This window comes from Mytilus edulis, chromosome 1 (assembly GCF_963676685.1).
Source record: "Mytilus edulis chromosome 1, xbMytEdul2.2, whole genome shotgun sequence".
Taxonomy (NCBI): Eukaryota; Metazoa; Mollusca; class Bivalvia; order Mytilida; family Mytilidae; genus Mytilus; species Mytilus edulis.
Window position 1 is genome coordinate 42480629 of NC_092344.1, and position 24941 is coordinate 42505569.

Below are 24941 nucleotides of genomic sequence, written 5' to 3' on the forward strand. Positions count from 1 at the left end.
ATGATTTAATCGTTTTTTTATAGGAAGTACATCATTTACAATGAATTTATACTCTTTGGGTTGTTGTCTTTGACCCATTCCCTATTTCTGTTCTCAACTTTATTTCAAATATGAAAATTAACTTAAGAGGTAGAAACTGAATTAACTTGTAGTTGATACAGTTGATCCAAAACTTTGAATTAAATTTATTTTGAATACTGTAAATTCAGAAATTATGGCACGGTTTTTAAACTTGACAATAATGTGAGTGGGTGAATAAAAGTTTACATCCTGATAACTGATTCATATAGCTATATAAAGATTTCCCTTAAGCCGTAATAATTAATCTCTCAGTTATGTCCATTCTCCAAAAATTGCAATAATAAATTCATGCAACAATTTCCAAAATTAAAGTATTTCAGTAGCATCTATTTATATGAGAATGATAGTAAAATCTGTATAATGTACTTGTCTGCTCTTTTGTCGGGTTGTTGTCTCTTGGAAATTTTCCACATTTCCTTTCTTAACTTTGTTGTCTGGTCATATTTGATTTTCCCCTTTACATCAGGGGATGGGGTATTTGAATTTGCTCACTAAGGAATGCTTACTTTTATTTCAGATAAATAATGGACATTTGCCTGCTTTACCAGGACTTGATACTGTTGTCAGTAAGATTCTGACAGTTTCACAAGAATTTATGAGAAAACAAAAGGTTTGTATAAAATTGGTTTCATATTAAGTTTCATGTAAATGATTCATTAAGATTATTCAAATTATGTTTGTCATTTGAAATTTAACCATTTCATCCTTTAATTATTTTTAGCTTAACTAAACATCTTGTTGTGTTTCAATAACTGTACAACCTTGTTAAATGAAAAGGTTGAATACAAATTGCTGTTTTATTATGACCCCAATGTAGCAGAAAGGGCATTAAGGTTTGTTTGTATACATGTACGTCTCTAAATTGTTTGTAGTTCTCTAACTTTTGCCTTAACTAAATGTTATGAAACTAATACACAATGCTTATTTCCACAAAATCAGATCAAGTTCAAGTTTAGGTGGTGTCACTTTTACCATTCTTGAGTTATGCCCTTTTATTATGTTCTATGCAAGTGGGGCATCATCTGTGTCAGTGGACACATTCTCCATTTATTGCTTATAATTCATCATGCTATTTTTCAAATAAGAGAACATATTTATAGCACAAAAAAAAATTCAGACTCAAATCATTTCTTTTTATGCCCCACCTACGATAGTAGAGGCGCATTATGTTTTCTGGTCTGTGCGTCTGTTTGTCTTTCTGTCTGTCCTTCCGTCCATTCATCCCACTTCAGGTTAAAGTTTTTGGTCAAGGTAGTTTTTGATGAAGTTGAAGTCCAATCAACTTGAAACTGAATACATATGTGCCCTATGATATGATCTTTCTAATTGTAATGCCAAATAAGTGTTTTGACCCCAATTACACGGTTCACTGAACATAGAAAATGATAGTGCGAATTTCAGGTGGAAGTTTTGGTCAAGGTAGTTTTTGATGAAGTTGAAGTCCAATCAATTTGAAACTTAGTATACATGTTCCTTGTGGTATGATCTTTCTAATTTAAATGCCAAATTAGAGTTTTTTCTCCAATTTCACGGTCCACTAAACATCTGTGTACTATGGACACATTCTTGTTTCTACCTATCTCAAAAGGATTGGAATCTTTTAAGTATACTCGAAAATACTTTCTGTTAGTGACAATGAAATCACAAATTGATCTTTTTAAAGTATTCAGGAACTGCACTACTGTAAACCAACTTATTTTCGCAAGCTATTAATTTTTCGTGACTTTCGCGAGTAGAAAAATAAAGCGAATATAATTAATTGCGAAAATGTAAAACTTTGATCTTTTGTTCTTTAACTACATCATAGTCACAAAGTGTACTAGAAAGGGTAAAATGCGAAATAAAGTATCCATGAAATAAGTTGGTTTACAGTATTTGATTTCATTTTCTGTTACACAGGATGAGTGTAGTTTTGTAAGTTTAAGAGATGTAGAAAGAGTTCTACAAGTGATGAGCTGGTTCTTCAATCAAGCTCAAGATGAGGAATGTGTACTTTTTACAGAACTACAAGAGATCAAGAATAGACAGAAAGATCTGAAAGAATTAAGGGATGGTATTGAATACGTTGATGTAGAACAAGATGTAAGTCTGATTAAATCTGTGATCATTCATTGTATTTAGAAATAATCATGAAAACAAAAAGACATCTAAAGATGTCAATTCATGTTCATCAACACTCAGTCTTAATTTCTGGAATAAAGCTGATTTTCAGGTTTTTGGTTACATAGGTACTTTAGAATAAAAGTTATATTTATTTTTTTTAAGCTCGGATAGCTTTTCTCATCACTTGGCGTCCGTCGTTAACTTTTACAAAACTCCTCCTGTGAAACTACTTGGCCAAATTTTATCAAACTTGGCCACAATCATCATTGGGTTATCTAGTTTTAAAAATGTGTCCGAAGACCCGGCCAACCAACCAAGATGGCCGACATGGCTAAAAATAGAACACAGGGGTAAAATGTAGATTTTGGCTTATATCTCTGAAACCAAAGCATTTAGAGCAAAACTAACAGGGAAAAATGGTTCATCAGGTCAAAATATAACTTTCCTGAAATTGACCTGAAATTTTCAGACGAATTGGACAACCTGTTGTTCAAGGTTGCTGCCCCTGAATTGGTAATTTTTATGAAATTTGGCAGTTTTTAGTTATTATCTTGAATATTATTATAGATAGAGATAAACTGTTATTAGCAATAATGTTCAGCAAAGTAAGATCTACTAATGTGCGACAGGACCAAAATGGTCAATTGACCCCTTAAGGTGTAATAAGTAAATTTTTAACAATTTTTGTAAATTTTTGTAATCTTACAAAAATCATCTCCTCTGAAACAACTGAGACAAATATAACCAAACTTGGTCACAATCATAAATAGGGTATCTGGTATCTAAAATGTGTCCAATGAAGAACCCACCGGCCAATCAACATGGCAGACATAGCTAAAAATAGAACATAGGGGTAAAATGTAGTTTTTGGCTTTTATCTCTGAAACTAAAGCATTTAGAGCAAATCTGTCTGTCCTCAAATTTTTAGATGAATCAGACAAGCTGCTGTTAGGTTACTGCTCCTGAATTTGTAATTTTAAGGAAATTTTGTTGTTTTTATGCCCCACCTATGATAGTAGAGGGGCATTATGTTTTCTGGTCTGTGCGTCCGTCCTTCCGTCTGTCCTTCTGTCCGTTCATTCAGGTTAAAGTTTTTGGTCAAGGTAGTTTTTGATGAAGTTGAAGTCCAATCAACTTCAAACTTAGTACACATGTTCCCTATGATATGATCTTTCTAATTTAATTGCCAAATTAGAGTTTTGACCCCAATTTCACGGTCTACTGAACATAGAAAGTGATAATGCGAGTGGGGCATCAGTGTACTATGGACACATTCTTGTTTGTTAATTATTTTGAATGTTATTATAAGTAAAGATTGTTTGTATACAGCAATAATGTTCAGCAAAGTAAGATCTAGAAATAAGTCAATATAAACAAAATGGTCAATTGACCCCATAAGGAGTTATTGCACTTTAAAGTCAAATTTAACAATTTTTTCGTAAATTTTTGTAATCTTTTATATAAGTTTTCTCCAGAAGCAGCTGAGAAAAATTTAAGCAAACTTGCCCACAAATAAGCATAAGGGTATTTAGTTTTTAAAGAAATGTGTCCGATGACCCAACTGCCAACCTACATGGCTAAAAATAGAACATAGGGGGAAATGCAGTTTTTGACTTGTATCTCTGAAACTAGAGCAAAAGTATAACGGTTGCATTATTTCATGCATCAATTGTAAATAAAAAATATTATGTGAGCCTCACAGGTTCCTCTGAGCCTCTAGTGGAAGTTTGTTGCAAAAAGAACAGTTTTTGCATTAAAACAGTATCACATTATTTTTGTTGTAGGATGATGATATAACAAGAGATGTAACAAGATCACTAGTTCTTGCATTGGGAGTTTGTTACCATGCTTGTTTGAAGAAGAGGAAAGAATACAGGAGAACAGTTGCAAGACATTTCAAAGCTCCACTGTCTCTTCCAGGGGAAGCTGAACAAATTGAGGAAGAAATATCACTGTGAGTTCATAATAAGTTCAACAAAATGCTGCATAGATCAAGGATTTGTATACTGTTAATTCAGAAATTATTGCGATGTTTTTAATAATAACGGGTAATTACATTAGATGTATGTTTCATTATGATACATTATTCTAATTGGCTAACTGCACATCACATGTTATTCCTTAAGCAATTGCATTACACAATAAAACTTATCATTCATGATAACACAAGGTCCCACAATAAAGTACACAGGTCAATTAAAAAAAAAACTTGATAAAAATCGTTTTTTCATGCTCCTAGGTAAGAAATGTAATTATAAGTATTGAATGCTTCTTTTTGTAATTTCTTCATCGGGTTGTAAAAGCATTTACCGTGCGCACATTTTTAGAGGAAATGTACTTCAGCCAATGCTTTTACACCACAATGAAGTTACAAAAAGCATTCAATTCTTAATTGCAAAAAATGCGATAGGGTTATAATCGCAATAAATTAAACTCATATTTTGATATTTTTAATATGAATTTAATAGGATTTTTCTCAATATCACAAAAATAAAAATTGTGTTTTGTCTAAAATGACAAAATCGCAATGATAAATGCACACAATAATTTCTGGATTTACAGTAGAAAGAAAATCCTTGCATAGATAGATCACAACATTTTTTTAAGGGATTTAGATCCTAAGTATCAGACAGTACAATTGTAGTAAAAGATGGAAAAAGGAAAAGTTCAGAATTTTAGGTTTTATATATATATCATTAATAGATATTATTGCTTAAACTCTCAAGATATATAATATTTGAACAATGGAAAAACACAATTTTATTTGGCTCTTTTTATTTGGAAAGGGACCTAGTTCTTATCATTTATTTTGTTCTTAGGATTAAACCATGAAATACTTCATAGTTTACATTATACATTTCAGATTAACACATGCATCGTGGAAGGCCAGTAAAAAAAATTATGAATGACTTTTCGTAATGCATGTACAACAGATAAGATCAATTTTACGCAGTTATCAATATGATATAATTTTACATAAAACAGACAGTAGGCTAATCATTCTAGGATACATGACTGGTTTCCTGATAAAAGGGTTCCTATTCTTAGTCTAGATCTTAATTTGATTTGGGAAAGAGTTAGATAATACTATTTAAACACAAAACAGAAGGCTGCTATAACTTATGATTACAAACTGATGTGCTTTTATTTCTTTATAGGTGTCAGTCAGTGTTCATAGAAAATGTTGAGCTACCAGCAAACATTGCTAAGAACAAGGCTTTGAAAGAAAATGTGTTTATGATGATTGTATGTATAGAACTAAGAATACCATTATTCTTAGTGGGAAAACCTGGCAGTTCCAAATCTCTGGCAAAAACAATAGTTGCTGATGCTATGCTGGGAAATGCAGCACTCAACGATTTATTCAGAAATTTTAAAAAGGTGAATGAACTTTTAGATCTGTCTAAAATTGTTTAAAGGTTAGAAGTCATAATGAATTCAAATCTTATGAAATAAAATTGAAAATTAAAACTGATTAAAACTTAGATTAAAAATACATTTTATGGATTTCTTGTTCTTTAATAGACATATATTCCTAAATACTAAGCGACATTAGTTAAAAGATTTAATTTGATTTTAGATTTGAAGTTTAATATCAATTACTGGGTTCGTATTGCATCTTTCTTCTTTTTTTCCTTACAGGTTAAGATGGTATCCTTTCAGTGTAGTCCTTTATCCACACCTGATGGAATTGTAAAAATTTTCAGAGAATGTGCTGCATACCAGGAAAAGAATTTAGAAGGATTTGTATCAGTAGTAGTACTAGATGAAATTGGTCTAGCTGAAGACTCACCTAGAATGCCTTTAAAAGTAAATATATTTTTAAGATATTGGGCTGATTTTTGGTATGTGAGTTAACCATGATGAGTTATAGATCAAGTTTATGTTTCATTCTGCTCAACTAATTTTTGCTGAAATAACAGCCTTTGGACTTTGATAAATTGTTGAAAATCACAGTTATACATACTTTTTTTCTAAACGCCTTCAGATATTGGGCGGATTTTTGGTATGTGAGTTAACCATGATGAGTTCCAGATCAAGTTAATGTTAAGTTGTGCTACAGTTATTTTTGCCGAAATTATGGGCTTTGGACTTTGATAAATTGTTGAAAATCACAGTTATACAGTCTTTTTTCTAAATGCCTTAAGATATTGGGCTGATTTTTGGTATTTGAGTTAACCATGATGAGTTACAGATCAAGTTTGAGTTTTGTTCTGCCCACTAATTTTTGCCGAAATTATGGGCTTTGGACTTTGATAAATTGTTGAAAATCACAGTTAATAATACAGACTTTTTTCTAAATGCCTTAAGATATTGGGCTGATTTTTGGTATGTGAGTTAACCATGATGAGTTACAGATCAAGTTTATGTTTCATTCTGCTCAACTAATTTTTGCTGAAATAACAGCCTTTGGACTTTGATAAATTGTTGAAAATCACAGTTATACATACTTTTTTTCTAAACGCCTTCAGATTTTTGCCGAAATTATGGGCTTTGGACTTTGATAAATTGTTGAAAATCACAGTTATGTGGAGTTCTTTAAAGCCTTAAGATTTAAAAAAAAATGTTGATGTGTAACACTACCATCATGTTTGTGTCCACATGTTTTGTTGAAATTGCAGATTTTTCAAATTTTTGAGACAGACCATTCGTGTCGTTTTGACACATCTAGTTTCTATTGATTTGTTTGTGTCATTGGGTTGCTGTCTCAAAGGCATAAGTCATGCATATTTTTGTTGTTGCATTGAGCAGATCTTCTCTATGACTACCAGTAGCTCTAGTGCTTTCATTAAAGTTTATTTAAAACCACAGTTCTTTCAATGCAATAACTTGTGTTCTAGTTGGTTAAAAAATATTTGAGAATTTAACGCCATGATCCTTGCAATACTTCAATATATACAGAAGTTTTTGGTCATATTTGTTCAAGGAAAAAGGCCCAAGGATCACATTTAAAAAACAAAAATTTAGTATGTATTGTTTGTTCCTTTATCAAAGGAAGTAACAAAAAGTCTTTAGACATTGACCTCTTTTTATGGTCCAGTGATTATCATCAAGTTTTTTATTTTGCTCAAGTCAATCTTTTTTTTTTACAATAGTAGAGGGGCATTATGTTTACTGGTCTGTGCGTCCATTCGATGGTCCGTCTGTTTGTCAGTTCGTCCGTCTGTCTCACTTCAGGTTAATGTTTTTTGTCAAGGTAGTTTTTGATGAAGCTGAAGTCCAATCAGCTTGAAACTTTTAATACACATGTTCCTTATGATATGATCATTCTAATTTTAAAGCCAAATTAGACTTTTTACCCCAATTTCACAGTCCACTAAACATAGAAAATGAAAGTGCGAGTTTCAGGTTAAAGTTTTTGGTCAAGGTAGTTTTTGATGAAGTTGAAGTGCAATTAACTTGAAACTTAGAACACATGTTCCCTATGGTATGATCTTTTTAATTTTAATGCCAAATTAGATTTTTTACCCAATTTCATAGTCCATTGAACATGCAAAATGATAGTGCGAGTGGGGCATCCATGTACTTTGGACACATTCTTGTTGTTATGTAAAAGAGTGTGCATTAACAGTTGATCATGTAAAAATTGTGCTTCCTCAAATAAATTTAAAATGATTAGTTATTTATAATTTCTTTGTACAATTTTCTTTAAAAGAGTTGTTTAACTATTGGGTAAGTATATGCTCTGTTATAAATAATTTGTTCTCTTTTTGTAGACCCTCCATCCATTGCTAGAAGATGGTTGCTGTGATGATGAAGAACCAGAGCCATACAAAAAGGTCTCTTTCAGATATCTTCCTTTTTTATCATATGTATACAAATTTAAATGAAAAACTACGCACACAAAAAATAAATTTAAGACTCCCTGTCAGATGTTCTTTTATACAGGATTTCTGTAAGTTACCATCTTAACCTAGATGCTCAAAAACTGGTAGATGTATGGGAAATTTTGTGTTGATAATTCATTCAAATGTGTTGTTCATCTCAAACATGCTCTCCAATTTCATACTTTAATTGGCCCTTTACTATTTAATTTGAGCCTCACTGACAAAACTCAAGACTTGGCATAACAAATTATAAGTCTGGTATCTTTAATGAGTTTTTGTCTCGCCTAGACAGTCATAAAGCAAGCCATAGATAACTGTGGCCTCAGCGGTGGTGTCAACAATGTATTAATTTATGATTAGGTCAGTTTATGTGGAACTACTAGTGGTACATCAATAATTTTTGGTATGCAGTTGTATTAACATTGTCACATCTCATTTCAAGACTATTTGGTCCTTGCCTACTCAGTCATGGTTAATTGACTTTGAAACTTTTGCTTAGTTTACATTTATTAATTTATGAATAGGTCAGTGTATGGGGTACCCCTAGTGGTAGCTGCATGATATTTGGTATGCAGTTGTACTATCATTGGCACATTTTGTTTCCAGGTAACATTTGTAAAAAAAAAAAAGTGTTTATTTTATAGGTTGCTTTCATTGGAATATCAAATTGGGCATTAGATCCTGCTAAGATGAACAGAGGTATACTGGTACAAAGGGATATTCCAGATAAAGAGGAGCTTCTCAGTAGTGCACGGTAGGTTTCAATTATGCATTTGCAATAAAATGACCTTCAGAAGCATGAAATTCAACGTGGTTTTCATTTTATTGATACACTAGCCCTATGACGAAAAAAAAACAGTTAATAAAGAATAATAAAGTATATTTGCTCTTTCCTATTATTTTTCCTCTTTGATACTATAAAAAGGTCAGTTCTTAGATATATTGTTACACAACAAAGATAAAAATTTCATCTTAGTTCAGATCTGAGATACTACTTAATTTGCAATTATATAGCTTGTTGGTAATTGTTGACTATATACATGTAGTACAAATAACACCTGAAACTTCAGAATGATTTTCACAAAAGTTAAACAAACAACCACAAAACCAAAGTAAACCATTTGCATTGCTGTTCAAACAGAAAATCATTTTAGAATAGAAGTGAGGCCAGGGTTTTTTAATTTGTTGGTTTACGAATTTTACCAATGAAAAAGTCCGGTCAGTCGGTCGGCAAAAAAAATAAAAAAAATATGCTATTTTGTCATCATTTCTTAGATTTTAGTTCTATGAAATCAGCTGTCATAAACATCGCATGACATTCTAATAATTTCCCGTAAACAAAAAGTGGACGGGGACTGCACGGATATCGTCATTTCACAAACATGAAAAACAGATTCGCGTAGCTCTTAATCAATTCCCGATAATTTGGTGGGCTTGGTGAATTACGATCTTCAAGCACGAAAACTGATAAAGAAGAAAAAATGTAAAAACGTCGTACGAAAATAAGTTTCAACACACATGTCAACAAACGTAATGGACTCGTCCACTGGAAAAACGAGAATATCGGATTAATCTGTTGTCATGCATTCCCGTTTTTTTGGCCAAATGGACGTTATTTTTTTATGATCTATGAAGCAAGAAAATTTCAAATGATTTGTTAATATTTAGTACTTTAACTAACTTGACGTTTTCTACCTGTCCACATTTGGACAAGTCTATTTCTATCAGATGATGCATCTGTAACGGACTGATGACAAATACGGTAAACGAATTGATTTTGTAATTGGTTTTAAACACAGGTTTCGTTTCGCAAAAATATTTGCGCAAACCACATTTCAAGGTCAGTTATAATTGATTTGTCTATTTTTAGAAACGTAAACTGGAAGACTTAATTTTTTTCACTACAGAAAGTGTTATCAATTTTGATAGTGATTAATGCATTTCATTTCATAAAAAAACGAGTATTTTAATTATTTTTTAGGGATAATGCATTTGTTACGGTCGGCGGGAATAAAAAAGCATGAAAAGTGAATTTTATTTTTATTCTGGAAATTGGCAAAATCGGACGGCGGATCCGTAAACCAAAAAATTAAAAAATTCTGGCCTGACATGTTATATATTTGAATATGTAGTATAATATGTTTTTTTTTATTCATTTTAGCAAAATATGTTCTTCAGACAAACAAGTAAAGAAGATAATTAAGCCAATGATAGAACCATTAGCTTTATCTTATACCATGTTGTTTGACCAAGCTTCCAAAGAGATGAGAGAGTTCTTTGGTTTGAGAGACTTCTACAGGTATAAAACTTATATAAAAGTGATAAAAAGACATTTGCAAAGATTGTTATATTTATAGATATGCAGTTGTGAACAGTTTTCTCTCATTGGCCTATCTGTTGGATGAAATTTAAAGACAGATCCTGAAGAAATTGTGTTGAATGTTTGATTATTTTACTTTTCAATTGCATTTATATTTAAATAATTTAATTTTGGATGTAACATGTCTTCTGATTGGCTGACGTTATTTTGTTATGAGCCCATAGACATAATTTAGTCATGTGACCGTGACGTCATCAACGTTTTTTCATGGTTTTCTACGGTTAAAAATGGAATTTAGAATTAAATTATAAGAAATGACTGTAATATTTTTTCTGTTTATTCGAAATAACATAAAAAATGTGATGCACACTGTTAAATAACCCGCTACGTGCGTTATTCAGTGTGCCCCAAATTTTTTGTTATTTCTTCATAGACAGAAAAAAATATTACAGTCATTCCTTAAAACATAAATTCTATAGTATATTAAAAAAAGTCAATGGATAGTGTGATTTATTTCATCTCTCTATATCCTCTATATATCTCTTCCAATAAAACTTGACTGTGATAAAGTAAAATATTTTTTTTAGAAATAAAATGGCATTTAATTTCATCCAACTATTATTGGAAAGAATATTCATAAAGGATTAGAATTGAAAATAGAATGCTTCTTAAATTTTAGTTTGCTGAAGATGTTGTATGGGTTTGTTTTAAAGTCTAGAAGTAAACCAACATGGCTGCAGCTGAAACATTGTATTCTTAGAAACTTTGGTGGCTTGCCAGAAGAAGTGATACAACCTGTTGACATATTTGCCAGCAATCTTGTAGAAGTGGTCACTAAAAATGAAAAGGTAGCATCAAAGAACTTTGCATTGTTTTTTAATTTGCATTTTTTTCTAGCAAAAAACATTTAGAAAATATATGCAAAGATCTAAATCAAAATATGACATTTATAAGATGACAAATTATCCAAAGTTCTGAGAAACAGCAGATTTGATGAATTATTTTTTGTGTTACTCAATCTATTACAACCATGATATGGAAAGCCAATTTAGTCTTTAAGTTAATGCCAAATATGGAATGAATTTGTTGACAACAATTTAACATATATTGTAGAAAACAGAGTCTGATCCTGAATGTTCTCCAACGGGTATGATTAAAGCGTGTCTGGATGGAAGTGGTCAGGCAGACAGGTATAATAAATGTTACATATATTACATAAACAATGACATGGCAATCTTTTTTTCAGAAATGTTAAAGAATCTATAGCCTAAAAGTTATCCCCCCTTGAGTTCAAAATGCAATCCCACAATGTTCTATTGAATTACTCCATGCTAATCTTTTTATTCCAGGACATTGTGCTTATGATGACACCTAAACCTTTTAAACTCCTTGAAATCACTGATTCTTTGAGCTTTAAGACTCTACAGATTAAGTTGACCAGAAAACTCATATTGTAGTGTGGAAGTCAAATCTCACAGAAATTTAAAAATATTTTAGACTCTTAAAATATTGATTTGGTAAGCACTTCTTTGTACTAAAAAAATTAGGACCCTATGACATCAATGAATATTTATCCCCCTGAAAGTTTATAAAACCCCTTGAACACACCTATTATTGAAAGTATTACAGTGAAAGATGATGCAACATTCTTCTTTGCCTGGTCAGCTTACTCCTAGTAAATAGTTTGTTCTTTAATTTGTTTATTGCAGTGAAAGTAGATATTTACTGTTACTAACAGAAAACTATGGGGCATTGACAATTCTACAGCAGAAAATCTTCTCAATGCATAGTGCTGAAGTAATATTTGGAAGCAGCTTTCCAAGTGACCAGGAATACACACAGGTAAACTAGAAAACATTTTGTGTATCATCAAAATTGTATAAACTTAAAAAGTACTGATATTCTTGAAGTATAAAATTTAAATATACGAGATGCTGGATAGCATCATAGAGACAGTATTCCATCAACACTGGATAGCATCATAGAGACAGTATTCCAGCAACACTGGATAGCATCATAGAGACAGTATTCCAGCAACACTGGATAGCATCATAGAGACAGTATTCCAGCAACACTGGATAGCATCATAGAGACAGTATTCCAGCAACACTGGATAGCATCATAGAGACAGTATTCCAGCAACACTGGATAGCATCATAGAGACAGTATTCCAGCAACACTGGATAGCATCATAGAGACAGTATTCCAGCAACACTGGATAGCATCATAGAGACAGTATTCCAGCAACACTGGATAGCATCATAGAGACAGTATTCCAGCAACACTGGATAGCATCATAGAGACAGTATTCCAGCAACACTGGATAGCATCATAGAGACAGTATTCCAGCAACACTGGATAGCATCATAGAGACAGTATTCCAGCAACACTGGATAGCATCATAGAGACAGTATTCCAGCAACACTGGATAGCATCATAGAGACAGTATTCCAGCAACACTGGATAGCATCATAGAGACAGTATTCCAGCAACACTGGGTAGCATCATAGAGACAGTATTCCAGCAACACTGGATAGCATCATAGAGACAGTATTCCATCAACACTGGATAGCATCATAGAGACAGTATTCCAGCAACACTGGATAGCATCATAGAGACAGTATTCCATCAACACTGGATAGCATCATAGAGACAGTATTCCATCAACACTGGATAGCATCATAGAGACAGTATTCCATCAACACTGGATAGCATCATAGAGACAGTATTCCAGCAACACTGGATAGCATCATAGAGACAGTATTCCATCAACACTGGATAGCATCATAGAGACAGTATTCCAGCAACACTGGATAGCATCATAGAGACAGTATTCCATCAACACTGGTTAGCAAAAATAGACAGACATCAAGAGATTGTCATACTGGTTTTAATGAAAAATAATAATAACCCAAATTATATAACTAACCGAAACAAATATCTCTGACTGACATCAACCATTCAACCTGCTTTCTATACTGCAAACCAACTTATTTTTCACACATACTTTATTTCTTGTTTAGTTTCTTCTGGCCAAATTAGCAGGGAATTGTTTTCATGATCTTCTCATTTTCTTGATATTTTATGTAAGGGAAGATCTGAGATTTATATATATTTGCAATAAGTTGAATTAACATTGTTTTCCATATTGTGACAGTCACAAAACTGAAATGGTTTACAGTACTTTACAATTTTTATGTTTAACTTTATAACTAATTGAATATTTTAGGTATGCAGGAATATCAATCGTATTAAAGTGTGCATGGAAACTGGCAGCACTGTGATTCTGCTGAATTTAGAAAACCTTTATGAAAGTCTGTATGATGCACTTAATCAAGTAAGTAATATTTAAATGAGTGCTTGCTCTAATTACTTTTAAACTAAACTGAATGAATAATGATAAGGTGTATTTGTTTTCAGGAGTTATATCCCTTATAAATTTAAATTTTGCAGAAAATTGCCATTGTTAGTTTTCTTACAAGTACAATTCTTGCCAGATATGCCAGCACATGGAATGAATTTTCTGTAAGAATTTTACTGTTATCTATTTAATTCCTGTCTGATTTGCACTATAAGAAGTTTCATTATGTATTGATATATTTATTACAACTTTAATATTTCAGTATTATTTTGAATGCTGGGGTGAAAGATATGTTGACTTAGGACTGGGAACACATAGAGTAAAGTGCAGAGTACACAGAAAATTCAGGTACTGGTATTACATTTGTTTTGGCTGAATACTTATGGTGTTGGGATCATTAGATGGTACATGTAATGAGTTCAATAACTTATGTCTGTTTTGGCATAGAAGCAAAATTTACATATCAGCAAAGGCCAACAAGTTCATAAACAATATTTAAGATTGTAACTAAGTAAAAAAAAATCAGTTTGATGATAGAGTTTGTTGTGCTGTAAATAATCATAGTTATTTTGCTCAGCTCCAATATGATGACAATGCTCTTTATGCAATATATTCAACCATTACATTACTTTCACTATTTAGCTCAGCTTAAAAATAACTATAATTTCATGTTTCAGATTGGTTGTTGTAGCAGAAAAGCAGGTTGTATATGACCGATTTCCTATACCACTGATCAATAGACTGGAAAAACATTTCTTGTCCATGAATACCATGCTAACAATGGAACAGGCTGACCTGACAGAGGAATTGACTGAATGGGCAGAGAATTATGCAGCAGACAAATCACCACCTCGTTTTGGACACAAGTAATATCTGATAACTACTTTTTTTTTACTTTTAAACGGCTAATTTACATATATTAATGAAACTTTATACACTATTAGAAAAAATGAGGATGTGCACAGAGGAATCAAATTTCCTGTTTTACATTATAAAGGGGAGATAATCAAACTTATTTACAACATTATTGCAATTTGTGGTAAAAGTCACAAGCCCAACTTTAATTTGGCTAAATTTGCTGGATTTTTATGAAACTTTACTTATTTATAGAATACAACCTGAGGATAAGCATGAAGGAATAGAATTTTTGTTCAACATGTAAAAGGGGAGATAATCTAATTTGAAAGGCAATGGGTATTCTTTTGTGAGTTCACTGACAGTTGTAGTTTTGAAATTTTGCTAAGGGATGGACCATTAACTCTTTTTAGAACTCAACTCTTGGCACTCTTGTTACACATGCAATTGCTCATTTACCTATATTTAAAATAATTGAGTTGTTCATCTATATAGGAAAGAAGAGAAAAGGATAGGTGATGCTTTCATGGGATACCACGCTGATACATGTGCTGCCATTATACATCATATTTGTGAGAAAAGAAAATTAACAGAACTTGCAATTGAACAAGAAAGGGATCAGGTACTTTGCTCAAGGATTTACACTTGTATCATGACTGGTGTAAAGGCCAAGAATAATTTATTAAAATCTGTTGCCTCAAAAGTATTGTTGATTTTCAACTTACCATTTGTGGTTTCTTGCAGTTTGTTTCATAAATGGTCTTGGCTAGTTTTAATAAAGATTTCACCAAAAGGCATTTCTAATTATGTTTAGTTCATTGATAATACTTTGCTCATTTTGGGTTTCTTTCTATAAATAAAACAGTTACCTATGCAGATGTTTTAGGAACTGTTGCAATAATTACACCCCCTCTTCCTGTGGTGGTGTTTAGAAATCAATGCTATGGATGGAATGTGAGAACTTAATAATTCTAAAGTTTATAATGTCAAGGCATTGAAATCACCTTGAATAGAAGAACAAAATTTCTTATTTAATCAAGCTTATATTGTATTATAATTAATTGATTTTAATTATTAGAATTCTTTCAAACAGTGTGGACCTCAAGTTTAGTTTGTCAAATTTATAAAACAACTGATTTTTTAATGAAACTTTGATTGTTTTAAATATTGCACACCTTCTGTATGATTAACAATTGCCTTTGTTGTAGATTTTAAAGGAAGGAAAGTCAACATTGCTGTGGTGTGCCACACCAGCTGCTGTTTCACAGAATGGAGGAGATGAAATGGATATTTACTCTAAACAACAACAGCATGAGAGTTTGAAAGATTATCTATATGAAAGGATGAAGAAAGATCCTAATCAATACCTTTATAAAAGGATGCAAGATGATAATAATCGAAATATATATGCACAGGTAAGTTAAATTATGTATTACTTGTTTAAGGCATTCTGAGAGAGATGTGTATCCTACTTTATTATGGATATGCTTGTGTGTTTGGTTTAAATTTTGAGAGCTATCCTATTCATCTTGCAAAGAGAAGTATTATTCAGTATAAATAGATTATATTCTTAGTCTTTTAAATGGTAAGACTAGTGGAGGCAAAAGCCAATTATAAACACTATATACTATTCCTTGTACATGTGATCAATGGAATACAATGTTTTTAAAATGGTTGAATTTACTCTATAGAAATGTAAAGATACAACTTCCATATAACTGAGCTCAAATTTCTTGACTTGGATGTCAAATTTGAAGAATACAAACCCTTGTTGAGATAAACTGCAGTTGACTGAGAGGTATCCTCAAATTTTTCATTGTATTCTTTTTCACATCATGAAAGTGAACAAAGGATCTTACCTCTATTTTTTTCAAATTTATTTCAGATTACTACAAACTCGAGAATATTGTCACCTGCAGAAGTGGATGATCTTTTAACAACTTTACCCATTGACAAACAAAATGTGACCTCACTAACATTGCAGCAGTTTCACACAGAACAACAGTTTAGCAGACAAATCAGGTAACACACATTGAAAATGAAGGATACAAATTTGAAACAATTATCCTTTGAAAGGCTACAAATTTGAAAATGTCTCATTAATTGGTAAGAAAACTAACTACATTAGTTAATATATTCATTAGAATTTCAGAGTAATAAAAATAAAGATCTTAACGTAAAAGACCAGAAAAAATTCTGGTTCAATTTATTTTCTTGTTATCACCCACATGACCCATTGTGAGAAACATTAGAATATTGTGCATCAATCCATCTGTCCTGTCTTTTAAGGGCATCCGATACAGTTTCAAGGGAGTTAACTCTTGGCGCGACGTCAAGCGTTTGAATTCCCGCAAAACGTCACTTTTTTCGGGACGTAATACATGTAATTTTCCGTAATTAGAAACGTAATGTGGATTTTTCGATGTTCCAATTTCTGTTTTTCCCTCATTTAACTTCTACACCATTAATATTAGTGCATTTGATTCTAACAGGATAACAGTCTAATAAAACCATGAGAAATAGAAAAAACATTACTGTTTCTGTGAGATCTTCAACAAAATATTGTATAGTTAGAAATTTCAAGATTACTGACCCTTTTGATTTTACTAATATAATGCATGTCAATTATCATTTTTGATATGAGGAAGGTGCTACCTTAAATGCCAGCTTAATACCAAGACTATGTCCTACAAATTGATTGATTGTTGGTTGCTTAACGTCCAGTGGAAAATATGTCATGCAAAAATTTTGACGGGACATATTATGGTATACAAATGTCTGGCTTCCGTCTGTCCGTCATAAACATTGTTCAGCATATTATCCTAATGTCATGGTTGGTTTTTTTTCATGATGGTCAAACAATCTGTATTCTTTTTTTCAATATTCCCTATTTATAGGTAGCTCTTTACAAACAATATTTATACATCTGAAAAATGTCGCCAGTAATTTGCAGCGATAACATCGAAAAAGTCTGTCAGCGACGTCGTGCACTTTAGCGCTAACGTTGAGGTTACAAAGGGGGACACAATTTTTAAGATAAATCGCGTTTATCATAGAATCCAGCACAGTGACATATATTTTTTATTTGAGATTTGGAGAAAGCATGACAAAATGCAGTTTATGCAGAAAAATGATAAAAATTACATTTTCAGAAACACTTTATTTCCATATTTTTGGGATTAAAAAAATACCACTTTGAGCATCTGGTCCACAATGTCAAGCAAGGCTTGAATATTTGTATAGTCATTTGTGTAGGCATTCATTTTTATGCCCCACCTACGATAGTAGAGGGGCATTATGTTTTCTGGTCTGTGCGTCCGTCGGTCCGTCTGTCCCGCTTCAGGTTAAAGTTTTTGGTCAAGGTAGTTTTTGATGAAGTTGAAGTCCAATCGACTTCAAACTTAGTACACATGTTCCCTATGATATGATCTTTCTAATTTTAATGCCAAATTAGAGTTTTTACCCCACTGTAACGGTCCACTGAACATAGAAAATGATAGTGCGAGTGGGGCATTCGTGTACTGGGGACACATTCTTGTTTCCCTTATTGTCACTTATCACAGCTGGAAATTCAACCAGATCTTAATAATTTACAACGAAAAATATTTGCTCCAAAAAATTTATAAAATCGCCTACCTTTTTAACAAAATTGCACAAATCCCCAATTTTCTCGAAAACGAGCACGGTGACCTATGTTTTATTTTGTGTTTTATTTTACAACTCGCCAAGGCCTACAGCATATTTCAAAACTATAAAAATGACATCATATCGAAAAGCTGTATCGGATGCCCTTAAATGTTTTTACATGTACAGTTCTTTCTAAATTTATCAAATTTAAATAAAAGTTTCACATCAACAATGTCTCCGACAAGGTAAAAAAATCAATGCCATTCAAATATTTTATTGAAAGATTTTTTTCCCTTGGAAATAAATATTGATTATATGGAAAATTGTTGTCAGAATATAAACAAGTGAAACTGGCTTATTTCTCTGTCAAACTGTTGTAACTCACTAAGGGCATCTTGTTGAAACAAACTGATATGATTTTTTCCAGGTCTTGTGCTGAAAGGAAAACAGAATCTGATTCACTGCTGATTGTTCAATGTGAATGTGGGGACCAAAATGCAGAACTGATTGCATGTGCCAGATATTCTATACAGAGGGAACTCAAACATGTACACGAAGAAAACAGTGAAGTCAAATTCCATGTGGTTCTTCTTGTGCATCTCCCTGGTATTGCTGGAGATTCCTTTACTGGTTTTCAGGTACAGTACAGTAACTAAAGTTATTTTGCATATTTAAAAAAAATCAATTTTAAGGCTTCTTCCCCTAAAAAATGACATATTTCCAGGGCTATAGGAAAATTAGCAAGTCTAACTAAATGTTTTTTCGATACTCAAATTTTTCTGTTTGTTAGTAGAACAGTAGAGGATACTCTTAAGTATTTTGTCTTGACTGTAAATCATGTCTTATCGATTGTCAGTTTGGCACCGGGATTCAGTTTTGTGTTTCATTTGTTTATCATAAGTATTCCATATATATTTCAAATAATAAATCCTTTTATATCTAATGACTTATTATCACTTATTTCATTATATTTTATTGCAGTGTGGTTTATGGCATTCTGCTCATATAGATGACCTCAGAATTTCAAAAGTAATTCCAGCATTTTGTTACATGCATGGCAAGACTGCTGGTGAAATTCTTTCTGGTAAAAAGAAGCCAGAATTTAAACAACCAAATACAATGGATGTAAATGCAGAACTAAAAACAAGTGTAGAAGATGAATCAGAATCTAACCTTTTTGATCAGGATGAATTTAACATTAAGGAGTTTATCTTAAGTTGTATACACAAAGCACTGGCCTGTTTGAAGGACCCTCCAACAGACTCTGCAAGGACGACAGAAAGACTGAAAATTGTTTTAAATCTTTTGGAAAATCATGAAGGTAATTATAAAAAGTGAATAAATTTTAACATAACAATGTAATAAAATACCCTACAACTAGAATAGATTTTAGTGATTGCTTTGGAAATTAAAAACAGCTTTGGCAGAAATATTTTTTATATGAAGAAAAAAAATGTTTACTTTACTTGTATTAGAAAGATATTAGTTTTCAGTCATTGTCAAATGTTTCAAAAAAAAAAATTGCATTTTATTTCAAATATATATTTTTACTTTGGAAAAAAAAAGTTTTTTTAATCCAAAGGACCCAATGCAGTATTGTCAGGAGTTGCTGAACACACAACCAAGATCATCATAGAGAGGGAAGAAAGTCACAAAACAATATCATCAGTTAACTGGCTAAATATGGTGGCTTCTAAGTCAGATAATATTAAAAGAGCTGGAACCTTCAGGTCAGTAGTGTTATTATCTAATAATTTAATTTTGGATGTCACACGTCTTCTGATTGGCTGATGTTATTTTGTTATCAGCCCATAGACATAATTTAGTCATCAACATTTTTCATGGTTTTCTACGGTTTAAAAAGGAATTTAGAATTAAATTATAAGAAATGACTGTAATATTTTTTCTGTCTATTCGAAATAACATAAAAAATTTGGTGCACACTGTTAAATAACCCGCTACACGCGTTATACAGTGTGCACCGAATTTTTTATGTTATTTCGAATAGACAGAAAAAATATTACAGTCATTCCTTAAATGAAAACTAGGGGTAAGGGAGATTATTACCCCTGCTTGAAAAATAAACCTTAAAATAATAGTAGAAATTTCTTAAAATTCTTGTATATCACACAAAAAAAAAAAAAATTCTGAATTTTTGTTTAAAGATTTTTGACTAAACATGGTTCTTAAACTGAAGTATATCCATTCCATTCGGTTCTTAAACTTGAAGTATATCCATTCCATTCTGTCATATTCTGAAAACACTTTCACAAGAGGTATTACTGAATGCTTTGAACCTTTCTGGAAATTTTATTTCCCTTGGGTTTTTTTTTATGTGTTCAAAACCATCAGTCAATCCAGCCAAAAAAATACTCTTTTAGGCAACCCACATGTTAAGTTCAGTAATTAAATTACTCTACACACCATAAAAAAAGGCTTACACATGTAGCTGAAGTATATTCTATGAAATGAAAATGTTCCAAATTATCTCCCTTTGGTGGAAAAATGCCATTTGTTGGCATTTAAATTGAAATATCTTTTTTAACTCATTGGTGACCTATATGTTTTACATATTATAATTTCCAAATAAGCTGTACTAAAACTAAACTATTGTAAAATTTGAGCGATTTCTGTAATAAATTTCTTTTTTATTTCGATATTACCTTTATTTCTCTTATTAGTTCAACAGAGAAAAAAAAGCACCTTTACAAAAATGTATGCTTCTTTCGAAGACAGATTGTGAGCGCAAATGAACGGTGACCCCATTTTTAGCTCATCTATCCCAGCTTTGCATCCGGCATCCGTTGTTGTCCGTCGTCGTTAACTTTTACAAAAATCTTCTCCTCTGAAACTACTGGACCAAATTAAAACAAACTTGGCCACAATCATCATTGGGGTATCTAGTTTTAAAAATGTGTCTGGTGACCCAGCCAACCAACCAAGATGGCCACCATGGCTAAAAATAGAACATAGGGGGTAAAATGTAGATTTTGCCTTATATCTCTGAAACCAAAGCATTTAGAGCAAATCTGACAGGGGGTAAAATTATTTATCAGGTCAAGATCTATGTACTCTAAAATTTTCAGATGAATCGGAGAACCTGTTGTTGGGTTGCTGCCCCTAAATTGGTAATTTTAAGGAAATTTGGCCATTTTTGGTTATTATCTTGAATATTATTATAGATAGAGGTAAACTCTGAACAGCAATAATGTTCAGTAAAGTAAGATCTACAAATACTATGTATGCCCAAAATGGTCAGTTGACCACTTCAGGAGTTATTGCTCTTTACAGTCAATTTTACCAATTTTTCTTAAATTTTTGTAATCTTTTACAAAAATCTTCTCCTCTGAAACTACTTAAACAAAATGTAACCAAACTTGTTCACAATCATCATAAGAATATAGTTTTAAAAATGTGTCCCATGCCCTGCCCGCAAACCAAGATGGCAGACATGACTTAAAATAGTACATAGAGTTAAATGCAGCTTTTGGTTTATATCTCTGAAACTGAACCATTTAGAGCAAATCTGACCGCTGGCAAAAATGTTCATCAGATTTAGATATATCTGCCCTGAAATTTTCAGACAAATCCGACAACCAGTTGTTGGGTTGCTGCCCCTGAGTTAGTAAATTTATGGAAATTTTGCAGTTTTTTGCTATTATCTTAGATATTTTAAATATAGCATCTAATGATTTCTTATACTATGAATTATGATTTTAACCTTATTTTACATGATTTCCGAGGCATCAGTTAATACAGGTGAGCGACACAGGCTCTTAAGAGCCTGTAGTTTTATTTTATTTTTCTATTTACTATAAGATAAAGTTCATTTATAGAAAAATATAGAGAAATCTTATGTATTAATGTAGACCCGCCCGTATGAAAATAGACTGATTTTATTTTTTTTGCTTTTGTAGGAAAAGTGTCAGCCAGGGCTTAGAATCTAGAGTGGTTCCAATTTTAGCAGGAATTGTTTCCTTCATCGACACCAACAGAAACTTGGATATTCTTATCAAAAATGATGAACAGAAACAAACATGGCAAACTGACCTTTGGCTGCATTTTATTAATGATCCAGAATTAACTCAGTTGAACTATGCTACTATTGTTTCACCCAAACAGCAAGAGCTTCAAGAAGTTTTTGTGAAAACAACTTCTGCTACAGGCAAGGTGTTCTCAGCTACCATGCCGTTCTCCTGGTTGATTTACAATCAAATTGATGAAGTGCTAACAAATACCAAGGAAACACAGGATAATGGTGAGTAAATCAAGCAAAATCAAATCAGGATTCATTAATCAAAGAATTTAAAAAAAAAAAAAGGATTAAAAAAATATTTTTACATAGATATTCCATACCATTGTAACAATTTATTTATGCGGGTGCACTTGCTTTTTTTTGACAAGGACTCAACCAATGTGATAGCAGAAGTGCAGAGTGATAATTGAATATTCCAGTTTTTTTTCAATAGTTGATAACATAACAGTGAGAATAGGAAATAAATACATTTAAGAGATTAGTGTATTGTATTGAAGCTTTGTGGACTTCCTACTTTATTTTAACTGATTCAAATTGAGTTTACCTGGTGACAATGATAATTTTTTTTTTTTTTTTTAAATGATTGATATTAATAAACTTTAATCAAACAGGCCCTAAAACAGTTTGAATTTGAGCTGGTTAAGTAAGTATTGAGCATGAGCAGTGATATTGTATGCTTTAAAATAATTCATATACCAGTATTAGTAAACATTATTTAAGTACCATTTATATATATATATATATATGTATATGCATGTGACATATATTTTTAATAATAATTATTATGATATCGAGTATGAAAAAAAATGTGAGAAATGGGAAGAAATAATTTCAAAATCAGACATATCTCCATACAAAAGCAAAATTACAAAGACTTATACTATATACATTATATAAAAAGAGACAGATATTTCTAGGAGATGTTATTCATATTTTTTAAACAAGGTACTACAGTCAGCTTTAAATACCTAAATTTGAACTGAAAAGTGGCAAGAAAACTTTTTAACCATTTCATTAATATGTTGTTGTTCTGAATAAAAATGTAATATTTGCTACTTGACATTAAGCAACCATAAATTATTCAATAAATTTTCTTGATATTTGTTTCCGTTTAGAAAATAATATGGATCTAGTTCTGAAGGCTGCAGATATATTTAGAGACTTTCCTGTTGGAAAGCTTTTACTAAGTATTGATGGAGTTAGTACACATGCCATTCTTGAGTGTTATATCAGAGATTTTGTACATATGGTTTACCCAGTCCAAACTGAGGATGAAGGCATTGTAAGTACAATTAACATATTTAAATAAAAAAAAGCACTAAACAACATTGATATTTATGGCTCTTCTTGTTGAAATACGTCAATGGAAGATCCAGAACTTTTCGTAAGGGGGAGTCCTGTCTGACTTACAAAGAGGAGGCAAGCTCCAGTCATGCTTCAGTGATTTCTGCACATGCATGAGTCAAATTTTAAAGATTTTGCAAAATTTGGCAACATCTTGCTATTTGACCTCAACAATGAGCAAAACCCATACCTCATAGTCATACCATTTTATTGGAGAATTTTTTAAAAGGATTTTTTTTCTCCTGTGTATAACCCTTATTCTTTATTATCTATTCCAAATCAATGATTTTTTAACTTTTGTCATGATATGAAAGTGGTTTTAATTTTTTTAATTTTTTTGCAGCTGGTATGTGAAGGTGTGGCAATAGGTTGTAGAAGATTACTCAGAGGAGAATATGGGAGCCTTTTGCCTTCTCTATTTGGTTGTCATGTTGCATATTTTTCACAAGCAGCAAGATTCAAGAACTTTTCACATATTGTTTGTGTTTGGCCGGACTGTAGTGAAAAAATAGTTGCATTTAAGCAGAAGGATGCAAACAATTTTCTTGTTACAGATGAAGAAAATGTGAGTAAACTTTAATTCTTTTAACTAACTATTTAGTTTACTCTTTTATAAATTCCCCCCAAAATATCACTGGTAAGTGAAAACTATTATTTTAAGTTGCTTAGATGGTAATTGTGTTTTTGACTGAGATTGGGTTATAACAGTGTAATAAAGGTGCTCATTCTTTAGATTCGATGACCATATCACACAATTTATTGGTTATACATGTATAAAATTGCTCAGTTATTCAATTTAGAAATTATCAAACCCACACTTTTCAAGAACTTAAAATAACATATCTTTACAGACATGGTTATGATGTTGTAAAATAAAAAGGAGGGTTCATTTTAAATCTTTCAGACATTAGACATCCTAGCTCTTCAGTTATTGATCGATGATCTCAGACCTGCCAGAGAACAACTCAACAAACAAGAAACTAGAAATGAATGGTTACAAAAGGTCTGCCAGTATAGACCTGTTGTTGAAAGGATATTTGGACATTTCAAACAGGATATACTTAATCAGGAATTTAAATATAAAGGAAGATGTCAGGAAGGTCTAAACCAAGCCAGGTAGAAATTTGTTTATAGATTTATACCAAAACTGCCATTAAGGAATGCTAGATTTTGGAAGCTTTATATGTTTTATTATTTTCATTCACTTTATTTTAATGAATGAAAGATAGATAGGATAATTCATAGAGAGTCAACTTTCTCAATTACATCAGCTTATTGATATTAATATTGTATAAAGAGAATTTAAAGGTAAACAAATGTTTTAGTAATGTGTTCATATGCAAGTTGGTGAATACTTTTCAGAATGAAAATCAATGACCTCTTTGT

The 24941-nt window shown here is 31.7% G+C and overlaps 1 protein-coding gene across 1 annotated transcript in view; it reads left to right on the forward strand.

Moving 5' to 3' along the window:
- Nucleotides 1-24941, forward strand: part of LOC139516239 (E3 ubiquitin-protein ligase rnf213-alpha-like) — a 152110-nt gene that overhangs the window by 88633 nt on the left and 38536 nt on the right. The window contains exons 42-65 of the mRNA XM_071306268.1: nucleotides 599-691; nucleotides 1981-2163; nucleotides 3969-4138; nucleotides 5343-5565; nucleotides 5827-5994; nucleotides 7902-7964; nucleotides 8657-8766; nucleotides 10174-10311; nucleotides 11012-11180; nucleotides 11446-11522; nucleotides 12042-12174; nucleotides 13562-13669; nucleotides 13956-14041; nucleotides 14371-14559; nucleotides 15044-15170; nucleotides 15757-15963; nucleotides 16434-16570; nucleotides 18603-18813; nucleotides 19157-19496; nucleotides 19758-19905; nucleotides 22093-22433; nucleotides 23327-23493; nucleotides 23899-24120; nucleotides 24460-24671. Coding sequence (XP_071162369.1) covers nucleotides 599-691; nucleotides 1981-2163; nucleotides 3969-4138; nucleotides 5343-5565; nucleotides 5827-5994; nucleotides 7902-7964; nucleotides 8657-8766; nucleotides 10174-10311; nucleotides 11012-11180; nucleotides 11446-11522; nucleotides 12042-12174; nucleotides 13562-13669; nucleotides 13956-14041; nucleotides 14371-14559; nucleotides 15044-15170; nucleotides 15757-15963; nucleotides 16434-16570; nucleotides 18603-18813; nucleotides 19157-19496; nucleotides 19758-19905; nucleotides 22093-22433; nucleotides 23327-23493; nucleotides 23899-24120; nucleotides 24460-24671 — 4022 coding nt within the window. The remainder of the gene's footprint in view (nucleotides 1-598; nucleotides 692-1980; nucleotides 2164-3968; nucleotides 4139-5342; nucleotides 5566-5826; nucleotides 5995-7901; nucleotides 7965-8656; nucleotides 8767-10173; nucleotides 10312-11011; nucleotides 11181-11445; nucleotides 11523-12041; nucleotides 12175-13561; nucleotides 13670-13955; nucleotides 14042-14370; nucleotides 14560-15043; nucleotides 15171-15756; nucleotides 15964-16433; nucleotides 16571-18602; nucleotides 18814-19156; nucleotides 19497-19757; nucleotides 19906-22092; nucleotides 22434-23326; nucleotides 23494-23898; nucleotides 24121-24459; nucleotides 24672-24941) is intronic.